Source organism: Camelus dromedarius, chromosome 18 (assembly GCF_036321535.1).
Source record: "Camelus dromedarius isolate mCamDro1 chromosome 18, mCamDro1.pat, whole genome shotgun sequence".
Taxonomy (NCBI): domain Eukaryota; kingdom Metazoa; phylum Chordata; class Mammalia; order Artiodactyla; family Camelidae; genus Camelus; species Camelus dromedarius.
In genome coordinates, this window is record NC_087453.1 from 194,480 (window position 1) to 211,686 (window position 17,207).

A 17,207-nucleotide genomic window follows, 5' to 3' on the forward strand; every position below is an offset into this window, starting at 1 on the left:
GTTTTTAAGCCTTGTGGTATTCTTAATTGCTTAGTGTTAGATAAACTGTGATTTAAGAGCACAAAGCCCAGATAGCAGCACACAGAGCCCCAGCCTGGGAAGAGCAAGGAGGGTCCTGTTTACTTTACAAAGCCTTTTACGAGGTTTTATGGCAGCCCTATCAGAGCATCACACACAAGTCACCCGTGGAGGCGGAGGCACAGGCAGGAGAGGGGGAGCCCTGGCGGCCAGAGCTGGGCCCCAAGTGCCTATGGGAAGCCCCCACAGCAGCCGGCGGGGGAGGTGCTGGGCAGGACCTGAGGAGGGGCCCTGGCGCCCGGGTGCATCCTGGGGGGGGGCCAGGCTTCTGCCCAGGCGGCAACAGCGATGGGAGCTCCTGGGCCCCATACGCCCCCTCGCCCAGGTGAGAATCCCGAGGACCCTCCCAGCCCGACCACACCCAACCCCGGCCCTGCACGAAGGCCCTGCTCCTCTCAGGCTGCCGTCCTGCTTCTAGAAGGGAGCAGAGACCCTCCACGCACCAGCCACAACCTCAGCCAGTCTCCTCGCGCCTCCCAGACCCAGTGCCCACACGAGCTCGCAGCGGGAGGCCACGTGCTCACCTCTCGACGTGGGGCTGCGCACCCTGAGGGAGAGGGCTCGTCCACCTCTGCACCTCCGGGCACCCTGACTAGGCCCTGGGTTGTTCCTGGGGTAGCATGTGTCAGAGGGTCTGGTTTCTCACCCTAACAGGATGACAGTTTTCCTGTTCACAGCCCTTTGATCCAAACGAGGTTTGCTTATAACAAATTATGCATGGACCAACATCAGCAAGCCTGTGTCCATCCTGCAACCCAAGGCACACGCAGGAATACACTAGAAAGTGGCAGAGACAGAGCAGACCCATGCGAAGGAACCAGGATGCGGGGAAGGAAGGTCAGTGGCCCAGAAGAGGCCGCCCTCCCAGGGGACCGGGACTGCGCGGGCAATCCAGGTAGCCCACGTCCGCGTGGCCTCTGCTGGGAGGCGCGCCCCGTCAGGGAGCTGTGGTGGCCAAGGACCGGGGAGCCCACCCTGTTCCCAGGACCAGGAGACGCCCACGAGAGGGTCAGCAACACTATGAAGACCCCCACTCACTTGGCCACAGCCAGGAGCACGTGGGGGTCGTGCTCACACTTCTTCAGGGCATCCACACTTTTGGTCTTCCTCTGGGGCCTCGCCTCCAGGAAGATGGCTTCAGACCACAGGACCCCTGAAATTCAGACACAGAGACACCCACTCAGACGCCCACCCCTGCTTTCAGAAATGTGCCCGTCCACACACCGGCTGACCGAGGACGGCCTTTGAGGATTCTAACCCGGGTGTCCACAGACCTCAGCCGTGCCTCCCGCACATCTGCTCATAGGTCGGCTTGGGGAGAACGGGAGAGGCCACCTGTGCCGCTCGGAACCACAGCAGCCCCGCCGGCACAGACAGGACGACTTTCTGGGAGCTAAGGAGGTGAAAGTACCAACAGCCTTCAAGGTTTCATTCCTACTGACTTAGTGACTTCATGTCTAAGAATTTTTTGCAACAAAACAATCAGAAATGCTACTAAGGATTCAGGCAGCAAGACAATCTGGGGTTGATACCAGACTGCAGACTGACCACTGGGGAAGCGGTGCACTTCTGGCATACACACAGATAGTTCTGTGAAGCCACTGAAGAATTTACAACCATAAAGATTCAATGATGATGGAAAATTCTCACAAAAACTATCAACTTTTAAAAAAAGCATAAAACTAAACACAGAGTGTAACTTTTTCCGAATAGTGGGCTTACAGGTGATTTCCACATCCTCTTTTTCGCTCCTCCTTACAGACTTGGGGTAAGATAATAAAAATTAAACTTTAAAAGAACAAGATATGGGGGGAGGGCATAGCTCAAGAGGTAGAGCACATGCTTAGCATGCACGAGGTCCTAGGTTCAATCCCCAGTACCGCCTCTAAAATAGACAAATAAACCTAATTATCTCCCCCCTCCAAAAAAGTGAAACAAAACAGAAAAATAATAAAGGCAAGAATAAACAAATTAATGAAACTTACAAGCTTTTGCACAGTAAAGGAAACCATAAGTAAAACAAAAAGACAACCTACGGAACGGGAAAAAATTTTTGCAAATGAAACCGACAAAGGCTTGATCTCCAGAATATATAAGCAGCCCATACGACTCAACAAGAAGAAAATAAACAACCCAATCCAAAAACGGGCAGAAGACCTAAACAAGCAATTCTCCAAGGAAGACATACAAATGATCAATAGGCACATGAAGGATGTTCAATATCACTAATTATCAGAGAAATGCAAATCAAAACTACAATGAGGTATCACCTCACACCAGCCAGAATGGCCATCACTCAAAGGTCCACAAATGACAAATGCTGGAGAGGCTGTCGAGAAAAGGGAACCCTCCCACACTGCTGGTGGGAATGCAGTTTGGTGCAGCCACTGTGGAAAACAGTGTGGAGATTCCTCAATAGACTAGGAATAGACTTACCATATGACCCAGGAATCCCGCTCCTGGGCTTGTATCCAGAAGGAACCCTACTTCAGGATGACACCTGCACCCCAATGTTCACAGCAGCACTATTTACAATAGGCAAGACATGGAAACAGCCTAAATGTCCATCAACAGATGACTGGATAAAGAAGATGTGGTATATTTATACAATGGAATACTACTCAGCCATAAAAACCGACAACATAACACCATGTGCAGCAACATGGATGCTGCTGGAGAAAGTCATTCTAAGTGAAGTAACCCAGAAAGAGAAAGAAAAATACCATATGAGATCGCTCATATGTGGAATCTAAAAAAACAAACAAACAAAAACAAAACATAAATACAGAACAGAAATAGATTCACAGACATAGAATACAGACTTGTGGTTGCCAAGGGGGTGGGGGGTGGGAAAAGATAGACTGGGATTTCAAAATTGTAGAAAAGATAAACAAGATTATACTGTATAGCACAGGGAAATATATACAAGATCTTATGATAGCTCACAAAGAACGTGACAATGAACATATGTATGTTCATGTATAATTGAAAAATTGTGCTCTACACTGGAATTTGACACAACACTGTAAAATGATTATAAATCAAAAAAAAATAATAAAGGCAATTATTTAAAAAAAATAAAAAGTAAAACAACAAGAAATAGTAGCACATCAGAACATGAGGTCAAACTCCTCACACAGAGACTCGAGTTCAAACGTCTAAAAAAACAAGTATGATGGAAACTTTTGAGTAAGATGACTCACACAAACAAACATCTCAGTCTGTCTGAACCTGGGGCCCAAGCAGCACACTGCCCGCAAGTCTGGGAGCCGGGGGGCCCTTACCAGAGTTGGGGCATTCCTGCAGCGCCTTGGCCATGAGCGTGCTGGCGATGTTCTTCAGCCCCGCGCGGTACTCCAGCCGGACGGACTCCAACCTGCACAAGGGAGGTCAAGCACCGTCCACTGGCAGCTCGACAAGTCCAGCTGCAGTTCTGAAGGCTCCTGCCCTGCCAGGCAGAGCTCATCTATCAGGGAAGTGAGACGCTGGTGTCCTCCACCATCAGCCCACCGGCAGCTGCCACGGGAGCAGAGACCTGGGACCCTGGTGTCATTCAGGTCAAGTGAAGATGGGCAGGGTGAAGACGGATGGGCACGCCGGGTGCTGACACCCAGGAGCCCAAAGCTGCACCTTGTGGGCAGTTTCCTATGGACAGAATGCCATCTTCACCAAGCAAACTCCTATTCATCCCTCAAGGCCTCTCCCAGATAACACCTTTTCTGTGGAGTCCACTCTCTCGGCTTCGTCCATTCGCAATGCCCCACCATTAACTCCTGGCTCCAATGGGCACCCTCCATCAGAGCACAAATTACACTGCCTCCAGCTCTCCTCAGGCCCAAGGCAGGGGCCAGGATTCCTCATGGCGAGCACCTGCCACTCTCCCACAGAGCCTGAGGTGCAAACGCTGCACCCCAGACGCAGCCTGAGAAAGGGGGTAAGGTCAGCTCAGAGCGTGAGGGGACTCACCACAGGCCGGGGTTCTTGGGGTTCTTCAGACGAGACTTCTCCAAAATGGCCCGAGCTCGGGTCAGCTGCCCAATCTTCTCCTCCAGCCGGGACAGCAGCAGCCACAGTGGTGTGGAGTGGGGGCACTTCTTCAACTGCGGCCAAGACACACAAGTGAGAGGGTCAGCTGGTGTCTGGGAGCCTGAGAGCTGTGGCCAGCTCCTCAGGCTGAGCCAGGGCTGCTCGTGCCCCCAGAGGCCCAGCCGTGTTTACATGCGTGGCTGTGCTGTGCACACACATGTATGGGGCATAAGTTCACGAGCACACTGCTTTGTGGAAGGGAAAAGCACAGGACTGAGTCATGGGACGGGTCTGCCCCGCATCCACCGCTCCTCTGGCTTAGGCCTAAGCAGGTCGCTGAGCACCGGCCTCTGATTCCTGTAAGACGTCAGGGGCAAGAACCCACCCCAGGGCGCTGACCTCCGGGGCCGAGGCTCACCCCCTGGCTGTAGGCTTCGCGAGCCTTCTCCACCAGCTCCTGCTGCTCCTCGATCTGCCCCTTCATCATCCAGAGCTTGGGGAAGTCCTCGTAGTGCCTCAGGGCCTCCTCACACAGCTCCTGGGCTGCCGCGATGTTCCCCAGCACCCACTCCAGCTTCACAGACTTCATGAACACCTGGGGGCAGGCGTGTCAGGACGGGACGAGGTCCGCCCAGCCCTGGCCCAGCCTCGCACTACAGCTCACCTCTGCAGCGGCTCCCCTGCTGCACGCTATGGACTCTTGGAGGCCGCCTCCCACCTTTTGGAACAAGCTGGGGCTACATACGCGAATACACTTTATTTTTTTCCCTTAGCGGAGGCACTGGGGATGGAACCCAGGACCTCGCGCACACCAAGCACGTGGTCTGTCACTGAGCTGTGCCCCACCCTGTGGATACATCTTACAGCCTAGTGTGCACAGGAGCTTCGAGTGCTGTGGCCTCAAACTGCCCTCCTGACACCGTGGGGCGGGCCAGGGCCGCGTGGGCGCGCAGCCCTGCTCACCCGGGCGGTGGGTGCGCTGCTCCGCGCCTTGGCCAGCAGCCTGCGGGCCCGCTCGTACTCGTTGTTCTCAGACTCCAGCTTCACGGCCGCCAGCCAGATCTCCTCACTGTTGGGGTTGGCCTGGAGGACGAGCACAGCAGCGTCAAGACGGCTCAGGGCAGGCGTGGCCGCTCAGGGCAGGCATGGCCAGGGCCAGACTAGTCTTAGCCAGAAGCAGCCAACCCGGGGCAGAAGCAGCCAACCCCAGTGTGTCCTGGGCTGAGAGCAGTGCAGAGTCCAGCGCCAATACGCTGACTTGCCTGAGGACGAGCCAGAACCTCAATAGTCCAGACATGAGGTCCCCACGACACTCAGGCAGAGCCACCTTCTCCAAGGTCCACCCTAAGCCTGTTGAAGGCGGTCACCCACGTCCTCCGCCTGTGGGTCTCCCACACCCAGGCCTGCTCCTTCCCAAGCCTGGTGATGAGGAACTGGCCGTCCCAGTGTGTCCACATGAGTAGGACAAAATGAGCCCAGGGTGTCGCTGGTGGTGTGGAGATGGCTACCAGGGTCAGGTCTGGGCCATGTATAACCCAGTGTCCAGCAGACACATGGGCGGTGCCCTCGCACCCTTTGAAAGCAAGGCCACCTGCTGGCCACAGTCAGCCTGACCACGTCACAGACCCAGCCCAGCCCACGGTGACAGGTAAGGGGACAAGAGCCACCTCCGAGTGGAGACGGGCAGCGCTGCCCCAGCGGTGGGGGGAGAGCACCGTGACTGCCTGAGAGGGCAGTGCCCTCAATATGGGGCGCCCTCGACAGACAGAGCAGAAGGCCAGACCCAGGCCTGTCCCTTCCACGGTGTTCACTCAGGGAAGGACATGTTACCATGCTGGCCTGGGTAACACTCACATAACACTCTACAATATATAAAAAAGGATGCTGCAAACCACTGACACATAAAGTGTTGTCATAAAGCGTCAGGATATTAGATGTGACAATAAAAGTCAGGTCCTTAGAAAAACACACAGCTCAAGGCACCACAGCCAGCCTGGTGCAACTGTTTGAATGTAACTCCGCCCACCTGAGGGGCCTGGGCAGCACCAGGTGGCCCATGGGTGACCCCATGCACGTGCCGGTGCCCTCCTCCCGCGGGCCTGGACACCTCGAAGTTCACGCAGGAGAACGGCTGTCGTTGTGCCATCACGGGGGCTGCAATGCTCCCCCTGGTGCCTGGCCCGCCTGCTGCCCTGTGCTCCGAGCTCTGGAACACACAGCCTGTGCTCACACTGAGCAGCGGCAAACAAGAGGCATTTTTCCTACTCTCAGGCCCCCTCAGAGCACCAGCTGCCTGCAGAGCAGCCAGAGCCCCACGCGTCCTGACCACACCCATCCTCCCTCTCAGGTCAGCTCCCTACAAGTGGCAGGAGGGCTTGAGGAGAGCACGTGACACCGGAGCCGTCGGGCCTCAGGCAGCACTGAGGGCGGGGTCCGCGTGCCCACGCCCCCTCGTAGCGTGGCCGGCCCCTCACCCACCTGGAAGGCCAGAGCCAGGATGCTCCTTGCCGCGGGCACGTCCCCTGCCAGCCACTTGGACTTGGCACCCATGAGCCACAGCACCTCTGCTTTGGGGCAGTGGGCGACGGCCCTCTGCAGGAGGGCTTCCAGGGACTCCCTGCAAGAGAGAGGGCTCGGTCACCACCAGGGCACACAGGCCACTCATAGCCGCACCTTGGGCGCCAAAGAGACAGTTACTGCTTCAAAGTTCGACACCATAAATGATTTACCAGATTTTCACAATGGGGACAGTGTGGGGAAATCTTTCCTCTCCATAAAGGTTCTAAAATCAACTACTGAAGAGGGTGCTACAAAGCAATGCATTGTTCAAACAGCAGAGCCCGACAGAGGAACTTCTCAAGAGAGCCTTTCACAGCTGCATGTCCCGGAGGCAAGATAACTCCGAGTCTGGGTGACGGGGCCTTTTCATCTCCAACCAAGATCCGCCAATAAAGATTATGCCCTGACTCTATTCTTTGGCATCCAGAGAAACTGTCTCATTGGAAGAAAGTTCTTTTAGGTCATGATTAGCAAGACCTCCAGCCTGGGTTTCATGAGAAGTCCCCAACTCTTGAGCTGCCCAGCACCCCTCTGCAATGACCCCCGCACAGCCGACCTCCTCAGGGCTCTGCAGCAAGACAGAGCGAGTGCACGGAGCCACTGCCCCGAGTGCAGCCCGACGCTGGAACCGAGACCCCCAGGTCCTGGGTGCTCGGACTCGCTGCATCACTCCGTGAGTGGCAGGCACAAGGGCCCCCAAAGCGGGGCAGGGGGACCCCCAAGGCCACACCTGAGGAGAGGCCCCTGCTCCTGACTCGACTGTCCAGGTGAACGTGTACAGGGTGAGGCAGCATGGTCATCTGAGAACGTCCCCGAAGGAGCAAACTGCAGACACCATGGCAGCCGGTGGGAGTGGGGAGGGAGCAGCCTTCAAACACACCCTGAAAAGGCCACAACTGACAAAAGGAAAAGAAAGGAAAGAACAGGGGCTCAGTGCGCCCAGCCAAAGCACCGGGGACCAGCAGGGCCCGAGCTCAGGGAACGGCAGCAGATGGGCTGGGCAGAGGCTGCCCACCGGACTCCAGACGTTGCAACATCAAATTTAATCAGCAGTTACAGCTAACGAGGCAGACCAAAAAGGTTTTTTCAATTAAGGAGTACAATTAAAGAAAATTGTCAAGGACCTCCTCAGAGCACAAAAACAGTCCAAACCCAAATGCAGCACAGCTTAAATGAAAAACACGCCTGCACCACCCACACTGTCCCGGCCAGGCCAGCACACACGTGGGACTTCAGGCTCCAGCCTCGCCCCAGGGACCCCGCGGACCACCAGGCACCCCCAGCCCCGCTGCAGGCATTTGGGCAGACAGGACCCCTCGGTGCCTTGGTCTCTCAACTCTGCAAGTGGGGCAATACTGTCGCAGAAGGTCCCACAAAGACAGCCCCGGCGGCAGAGTCCCAAGTGCCACAGGAGGGTCTGCCCTCACTGCAGAGGGCTGGACCTTGAATTAGGCCCTCATCCCCCCGTGGGCCTGAACTTGGCGCCCAGCACCCAGGGCGGCGGCCCCACGCACCTGGTGCCGTGGTTCTTCTCGAAGTAGGCGGCTCGCAGCCACACGCTCTTCTTGCTGGGGAACACTTGCAGGGCGTAGGCGTAGATGGCACGGGCACACTCCAGTGCATTGTGGGCCACACACTAAAGCAGAGAGACGGTGTGAGGAGGGGTGGCCCAGACAGAAACCGTGCACGGGACAGTCTCCTGAGATGCACAGTCCAGGAGCAGGGGCCCCGTGGAGGAGCAGAGCAGCACCAAAACAGACGCACACAGGCCCCACCAGCAGCAGGGCTGGGACAGAGGTGCGCCAGCCATGGGCGGGACGAACGCCACACACACTGCTCCTCTGTACAATTAGGTGCAGTGTGTTTTCCATTTTAAAAGTAACAATCATTGGAAACGTGTAAAACGCAAAGATGAAAGAAAAAACCCTCCACTCCAACAGAACTGCCATAAACACCCTTGCTTCCTCTAGGCGTCTTCTCCTTACGACTTTCCTCCCTGGTCTGCATCAAGGGAACGACAGAAAAGCCTGTCTCTCCTTGTGAGATCACCCCTGGGTGCTCACCACCCCTGACACCGCCAGGGCAGGCCGACAGCTGTTCTCACGAACCCTACTCGGGACCACGGCGATGGCCAGCACAGACGTCAGTGCTGGGTGCCTGCTGGCTGCCCCCACCACCCCTAGCAGACGCTGAAAGGGCTCTCGAGCCGAGGAGGGTTCTGGGTCTTGAGGTGAGGGAAAGGCCACTAGGAACACAGTGTCAGAACAAAGCTCTGCAGGTGTGGGCATCAAAACGGCCCGGAACGAAGCGAGTGGGGCAGCCCCCCAGGGCCACTTCCCAGATGGCAGCTACCCTCCGAGGATCAGTGTGCTGTTCAAGCACCTCCAGCGTGGAGGTGGGCACAGAGAGGGAAAGAGAGCTGGGCCCCTCTCCCTGGTCACAGGGCCTCGATCTGACTCAGTTGCCAGAGAAACCAGGAGGGCCCTGGGGGCAAGGCCTGAGCAGGACGCCAGCTGAGACGCAGTCCCAGCTGCCACGTGCCCTCCCTGACTCCTGCCTGACGCCCTGGGGGCCAGAAACAAAGGCTTGGTGGCCCCACAAGACCAAGTGACAGCGACCGGGGGAGGGGCACTAGGAACTGCCTGACACCTCCCAGCACAGAAGGGGCCTCAGCTCTCACTGCAGAGCCACAAGCACTCAGGGTATCTGTGCTTGTCTGGTTTAACCAAAGAGATGACAAACAGCGAGAGGAAGTCTGGAAGGGCTCGGGGCTTTCTGCCCCCACAACCTGTCGTCCGCAGAGTGACGCCCACCGAGGCCCAAGTGTCATCTAGAGCGAGGAGTTAAGAAGCAGCGTTCCCGGCCACACTCAGAATTAAAAGGGCTCAACAACCAGAGGGAGCTGGGCTCTTCTGCGTGTTTGGGGACCTTCTCCCAGGGCACAGACTGTGGGAGCCTGCCGGGTCACTGCTGGTACTTCTCTGTCTTAAATCCCACGTAACAAAAGCCTTTAAACCACGACGGTTGGCATCTGAGTACATTCAGTGCACAGGAGGCCCCGGTCACACAGCACCCTGCGGGCACCCCCCGTCCACATGAGCAGGGAGAAAGGAGAGCTCTTCCAGAGGGCAGAGGTCCAGCTCACCAGCTCTAACAGATGCAGAAGCACGATACTCAGAAAATCACCATTTGGCAAACAGCACAGTAATAACAGGCCAAAAAGGTCAGTAATAGACCTGCAGACGGGCACGTCAGAGTTTGGTGAGACCTACGTAGTCTGTGTCTCCCCCAGGACACGGCCTAGTTAGAAAGGGCAAAGTAGGAGCCTTCCAGACACTACCTGAGCTGGTCGGAGCTGGATGTGCCCCCCACAGCCCACCAGAGCAGGGTTCTGGAGGACCAGAGCACAAACCGAGGGGCCCCACAAAAATCAGCCTCACAGCAAACACAGACAGACCAAAGCCCTCCCTGAGACCATCAGGGCCACAGAGCCCTGAGGACGTGACCCTGGCATCCACTCAGCCAGAACACAGCTGGGTTTCTCCTTTGGCCAGAAGGCACTTAGCGAGCCAACTGGCGAAATCTGGGCCAGGACTGCAGATCACAGCCTGGCGCCACGTCAGCACGGACTCCCCGAATCCGAGCCGTGCTGTGCATGTGAAGAGAAATGTCCTCTTCTAATGACACACGCATGGTGGCACTCAGAGGGAGAAGCCTCACACACCTGCAGCGCCTTCTCAAGTGGCTCGGGAGAAATAAGGGGCGTGTGCGCACGTCTAATGCGGCAAAGTGGGTAAATGTGGGGGAGTCTAGGTGAAGGGCACACAAGAATTCCCCACACAGTTGGGCAGCTTTTCTGTGAGTCTACAGTTATTTTAAAATAAAAGGCTAAAAAAGAGAAGCCCACGTGTAAGGGATTAAAGGCCTCAGCTGTGCGCATCGGTTCTGACCCCATCGTCTCCTCCCTGGAACGCTACTCCAAGAAATAATCTCAAAGGCGGCAAGGGCTTCACGTGCAAACGCTTTCTGAAGTGCAACTGACAGCAGAAACGGGGGTGGGGACAGCCCAGACGTCGAGAGGTGACCGGCTGTGAGCCGTGTGAGCTGGAGCCCTGCTGGCTCTGCAGGTCGGCACGGCTCAGACTCCAGCTCTGCACGCAGACTTGGGTCCACAGAAAACCGCCCTCCTGACAGCTGCAGCCACGTTCAAAATCAGCAGATCAGCAAGACCATCAAACCACAACCTGTTCCCCCAAAACACAGGCTCCAGCCCCGGCAGCCAAACTCACGCTGTCGGCATCTTCCATCCACGTGTGCTTCCGGTCTTCCTCCTCAATCCCAATTCCGATCACAGCTCGCATGACCGCCTGGCAGGTGGCCACACTCCCCGCCTTGTCACACTCCTCGGCATCCTGAAACAGGGATACAAAACTGGGCTTACACCCACAGCTGCAGTGCCCGATGAGGGGCTGCTAGGCCCGGACGGCGAGGCCTGCAGGTGACGTGGGCTCCCAAGGTCCTGACACCCCAAGGACCTGCCATGTCTGCCTCATTCATTCATGTGCCTTCCCTTCGCACCACCCACTCAACAAACATCACGTGAGAACCCACTGTGTCCCAGCACAATGGGAGGCAACTCGGGGACCATACAAGGTTCCTACACGGAAAGACACCCAGTGGGCGTGAGACATGCTTACACATGCTGTCAGCCTGGAGCTCAAGGTTCAAGACAGACAAGAGGAAGAGCCATTCGGAACCTGACACACGAACTGTCAGGGGTGAGGGGGCCCCGGCACATGGAAGGTGAGGCAGAAACCTGGGGAGGGGCCAGTCACAAGGGCACTCCATCAGGCAGAGGGGCAGGCTGACCCGCGAAAACCTCCTGACTTCAAGAGAGCAAATCTCAGGCTGCGCAGAAGAGACAGTGGTGGTTCCAGAGCACGACACACAGACGCCAGGGAGGCCTCCAGCACACCAGGTGGGAAGGAGCAACAGTGCAGGAGATGCTCACTTCACATCCGGCAGACGGACAGCCTGGAGATGTGTGCAGACACATTCGCGGGGTCAAGGTGGGCACAGAGGATCTGTACGTGGCTGCGGACAGGGACGTGGGGACAACCTCTGTGGAGGGCAACTTTGAGTTCTCTATGAGAATAAGACGCACACACGCTGAGCCAGCAATGCCCCTTAGGGGGTACACCCGACGGTGCGTGCACTGGGATACCGGGTGCTGTCTGCAGTGGGAAGGAATGGAAGCCCCCCCCTGCTGCTTCCATCGACCAGAGACCCCCTAAGTCGGCCAGGCAGTAGGGTGAAGGGCGAGCACACCACTGAGAAGGCAGAGGCAGGTGGACGTGCTGGAGCTTCCTGGACGTGCACGAGCACAGCACAGCCCTCCCCCAAGCCCCTTGGAGGCCGAGGGGGTGCTCAGGGAGGCCTGCGGGGTGGGAAGCCCACATCCGAAGAGCTCTCGGAAGACTCAGGACCCACTGCTGCTGCAGCCGAGCTCCTCCCTCTGCACACAGCCCGGAAACCCAGACCAGGTTGGTGAAACGGTGGCTCTCAAGACACCAGACAGCGGCAGAAAAGGGCAGTGAGGACTGAGATCCTGGAACAGCCGGGGCCACACTTGCTGAGCCCAAGGGGGCCAGAGAAGAAGGCAGAGCTCAGAGCCCCGGAAGACAGAGTAGGACAGAGCACGAGAAGAGAGCGCAGCACAGTGACAACCCCAACGTCTGCTCTGCAGAGGGTCCCACGGGCCTTTACTGGATGCAAACCAGTGCATGACCCCTGACAAGGAATCATCCAGAAGGATTAGTGGGAACAACCTTTGGAGATACGGGTCCCCCAGCTAGAAATGGAGACCCCCGGGGGCCAGGGCCCGGGGCAGAACCCAGAGGCCCCGCCTTCAGAGGGGATTACTCCACCACTCGGCCCCACCCAGCAAAGCGTCCAGGCAAGATCTACAGGGGCAGAGTGTCTCCAGTAACATGACTTGCACTCCAGCACCAAGGCCCAGAACACTCGCAGGGGCGCAGAGGCGTCCAGCACCCAAGGAAAACGCACAGTGTCTGCAACAAATCAGGGATGACCAGGCACGCAGAGGAACAAGAAAAGACAGTTCATGACGAGGGGAAAGTACTATCAGAATCAACCCAAACTAACTCAGGCGTTAGAGTGAGCAGACAAGGGCACTGAGACAACACATCGTAACTGCAGCTGATGTGTTCAGAATGTTATGTAGGGAGAGAAAAGCTTTTTAAAAAGAGCAAACTTTCTAGAAGTGGAAACTGCAAGGTTCGAGATGAAAAATGCCCTCAGTAGATAAACAGCAGGTTACACATCACAGAAAGAAAGGTTAGTGAAACTCAAGGACAAAGTGATAGAAATTATCCAAAATGAAAGTACTTCTGTAACTGACCAGAGAACTGGCGAGCTGTGTGAGCTGACACCACAGCCAACAGGGAAGACCAGTCATCCCCCAAGAATGGGCAGAGATGCGCTCTCACCGCTGCCCTTCAGCGTGGACTGCAAGTCCTAACAGGGCGAGAAGCCAAGAAGTTAAGAGGCGACCGGACCGGAAAAGCAGCAGCAAAACTGTATTTACCGACGGCGTAATCTTGTATACAGTTAATCCCAAAGAATCCACTGAAACTATTACAATTTAATAAGCCATTTCAGCAAGGTCACAGAACATAAGATCAATATATATATATATACTAACAATGAACAACCTGAAAACGAAATTTTAAAAAAATTCCACTTATAACAGCATCAAAAATAATAAAACACTTTAGAATAAGTAAAACAAAAGAAGTGTAACACCAGTACACGGAAACACTACTGAAAACCTTTTTAAAGAACTAAATAAATGGAGAGATGTTCCATGCTCACAGACTGCAGGACTTACTGCTGTTGGGGTGGCAACAGTCCCCAAAACAACCTACAGATTCAATGCAATCTCTGTCCAAACCCCAGCTGGCTCCTAAAATTCACGTGGAAACACAGAGAACCAAGCAGAGCTAAAACAATCTTGTAACGAACAAAGCAGGAGGACTCCCGCATCCTGATCTCAGAGCTTACTGCAGAGCTTCGGTAAGGAGGGTGGCTTGACGCTGGTACAGACAGACATACAGGCCAGCGGAAGAGAACGGAGACCCAGAAGAAAACACGTACACTTATGACCCCCTGGTTCTCCACAACGGTGCCCACACCACTCCGTGGGGAAGACCGAGTGGTGCCTGGACAACTGGACACGCACATGAAAAACGATGGAGTCCAACTCTTTTAGCTCAAATGGATCATAGACCTGAATGTAAGTACCAAAAAAATAAAAATCTTAGAAAATATAGGAGCAAGTCTTCATAATCTTGGGTTAGGCAAGGTTTCTTAGGTAGGACACCTAAAGCATGAGCAACAGAAGAAAAAAATTAATTGGACTACATCAAACTTTAAAACACTTGTGCCACAAGCAGTATAACCAAGAAAGCGAAAAGACCATCCACAAAGTCTCCAAGCCACACAATCTGACAGACGACTCACATCCAGAACATACATGAAGAATTCTTACAATTCAGTAAAAAATAGATAATAAATAATAAAGCAAAGCCCAATTTTAAAATGGACAGAAGATTCAACACATCCATGCTACATTACACTAAGTAAAACCTAGTCACGAAAGATCACATGGTGTATGACTCCATTAATATAAAGTGTCCAGTAAACTAAAATCCACAGGGAAAGCAGGAGCAGCAAATATACAGAGAAAGACAATGACTGCCTAGGGCTAGGGGGAAGGTACAGGGTTTCTTCTTGGGTGATGAGAAAGTTCTAAATTGGATCACGGTGACGACCACATACCCTGTGATACACTAAAATCTTCTGAACTGTATACTTTAAATGGGTACATTTTATGGAATGTTAGTTCCATAAAAGTTCCATTTTATGGAACTATAGCTTAATAAACTGCTTTAAAAAAGGAAACAAAGATAATTTTAAAACTCAATAGCTCGCGGTGGGGGGAGGGTATAGCTCAAGTGGTAGAGCGCATCTTAGCATGCACGAGGTCCTGGGTTCAATCCCCAGTATCTCCTCCAAAAATAAATAAATAAACCTAGCTATCTCCCATCCTCTCCAAATATATTAATTTTTAAAAATGTAGTTCAGGACTATTCCACAGAAAGCAACATAAATGAAACTAGACGGTAAGCCTGATTCTAATAAATAAAAATACAGTGGACACAAAGTTTCCACATTTGATGAAATCTATAAATTCACAGCTCCAAGAAACTGAACAAACTCTACACACAAGAAACGTTACAAAAAACTACACTAAAGCAAACCACAAGCTGCTCAAAACCAATGATAAAGGAAAAAAATCTTAAAACAGGCTAGAAATTTTTTAACTTAGAAATTTTTTAGTTTTTTAATTAAAATTATTTTTAAAGGAAAAAAGATACTATATAAAGAGGCAAAAAGGTGACAGCAAACATCTTGCTAAAAGTAATGCAGGTCAGAGGGTGGGGGAGTACTGCTTTTAAAACACTGGAAGAAAAAAGTAGTCAACCCAGGATTCCACACCCAGAGAAAGTATGTTTCAAAAACAAAGATGAAATAAAGACTGTTTCCAGACATTTAAAACTGGAAGAACTGACCAGCAGGGCTGCACTGTAAGAAATGTTAAAGAAAGCCCTTCAGGCAGAAGGAGGGTGAAACCAGCTGGACACCGGGATCCACACAGAGGAATGAGAGCATCGAAAATGGGAACATGGTTCAAACACTAAGGAGGTAAAGCGGCTGAGCCCAGACGACCAGACTGTGGAGGTGCCCACGAGGCCTTGCGCCCAGACCCAGGAAGGGGACAGAACAGGGGGGCCACCTCCTCCCACACAGCTCAGGGGCAGACAGCGGGGGCCGGGGGGCGCTGAGGGGAGTATGGCAGCATGGGCAGGAAGAAGGGAGGGCGCAGGAGGCCTGGGCTGTCCTCCGAGCCTGAGGAGCACTGGGGGAAGCGCAGGGGCTTGCCCTGCAGCGCCCCAGTCGCGGGATGTGGCAGATGGCCCTAGAGGAGGGCCTTCCCTGGCTGACCACACGACAGCTGAAGCGGAGGGCAGGAGGGCATGAACATCTGCAGAGATTCCCCAGCCGCTGTCTGCAGAGAAGTCAGGAGACAGGGAGAGTGAAAGCAGCCCTAGGTTCGTTCTCTTTTAGATCCTACTATTTCTACTCAGAAAGCGGGGCCGGTTGCAAGCGTCTGTGTGCTGAAGCTCTTCAGAGCAGCACCCACCCCCGGACGCACTCTGGGTTTTAACTCCATGCAGAGCCACATGTGATCACGTGAGGAAAGGCCACACCTGTGCCTGCTTGCTTGTCTCCTGACTTCTCTGAAGACAGCGGCTGGGGAATCTCTGCAGATGTTCGCGCCCTCCTGCCCTCCGCTTCAGCCATCGTGTGGTCAGCCAGGGAAGGCCCTCCTCTAGGGCCATCTGTCACATCCCGCAGTCCCCACTCCCAAGCCCGTGCCGACCTCACCTGGATCCACTGCTCCCGGTTGATCTCCACACCGTTGGCCCGCAGGGAGGTGATGGCCCGGTCGATGATCTTCTCCACCATCTGAGTGTTCCCGTTGGCTTCCTCCAGCTTGGCAGCCGTGATCCAGATGTGCCGGTCTGTGGGGATGTTCTCACGGGCCTTATTTAGGACCTTGCGGGCATTTTCGTAGGTCTCTAGCCGCGCCAGAGCAAGCCAGAGCTGTGTGGGGAGAAGGGACAGCACTCATTGCAACCTGCCAGGTCACACGGACCCCAACAGGCCTCCCACACTTGCACAAATTCTCTGTAAAAGCTCTTGACCATTTAAACAGGGCCCATTAATGCACACAGCAGCACTTTTCACCTCCTCTGGTGACTATTCAATGGTTATGCTTCTGACTATCTAGTGACTGATTAATGTGAACAGCTGACAGATTCTCGGTCACACGCTCCATGCACTGGTTAAAGGTCCCCAGGGTGCCAGGCTCACTGCAGGTGTCAGGACAGTGAGCAGGACCCGTTGCCTTCACAAGCTAAAAGGACAGGGGTGCTCAGCCGTCTGGAACTCTCACACCCCAGCTGTTGACTCCACGATATTTCATCACCAAAAATGTGTATGGGCTCTATTTATTTTTATGTAAATAACTTAAGATTGATTTTGTTTGGAGAATTTCACAATACCCCTTAGGATAATTAAAGACATACTGGATATCATAAAACGAAAACTAAAAATCACTGCAGAGAATGCTGTGAACCAGAAAGCTTAAAAGTAAAGTAATCCAAGTAGCTCTGAGGCAGAGCTGACCCCACGCTGGGCTGGCAGCAAGACCCACTGGTCTCCTCTGTCCCTCCCTCCCCAGGTCCCACTGACAAACTCTGGGCTGAACTGGAAGGCCCAGAAAGAGCTCAGCCCAGCACTCTCTGCAGTGGGAGGGGTGAGCTGGGATGCTGCCCCCGCACTTCCACCAAGAGCTCGAGCGACCACGCTGCCCAGCAGCCGTGAGACAGGGCAGT

At 54.3% G+C, this 17,207-nt stretch overlaps 1 protein-coding gene across 1 annotated transcript in view; it reads right to left on the minus strand.

Moving 5' to 3' along the window:
• Positions 1 to 17,207, minus strand: part of PRPF6 (pre-mRNA processing factor 6) — a 37,161-nt gene that overhangs the window by 1,563 nt on the left and 18,391 nt on the right. The window contains exons 11-19 of the mRNA XM_064496865.1: positions 16,195 to 16,413; positions 10,953 to 11,075; positions 8,178 to 8,299; positions 6,583 to 6,721; positions 5,068 to 5,187; positions 4,523 to 4,699; positions 4,045 to 4,178; positions 3,363 to 3,454; positions 1,117 to 1,231 (exon numbers count right to left, since the gene is read on the minus strand). Of these exons, the coding sequence (XP_064352935.1) occupies positions 1,117 to 1,231; positions 3,363 to 3,454; positions 4,045 to 4,178; positions 4,523 to 4,699; positions 5,068 to 5,187; positions 6,583 to 6,721; positions 8,178 to 8,299; positions 10,953 to 11,075; positions 16,195 to 16,413 (1,241 nt within the window). The remainder of the gene's footprint in view (positions 1 to 1,116; positions 1,232 to 3,362; positions 3,455 to 4,044; positions 4,179 to 4,522; positions 4,700 to 5,067; positions 5,188 to 6,582; positions 6,722 to 8,177; positions 8,300 to 10,952; positions 11,076 to 16,194; positions 16,414 to 17,207) is intronic.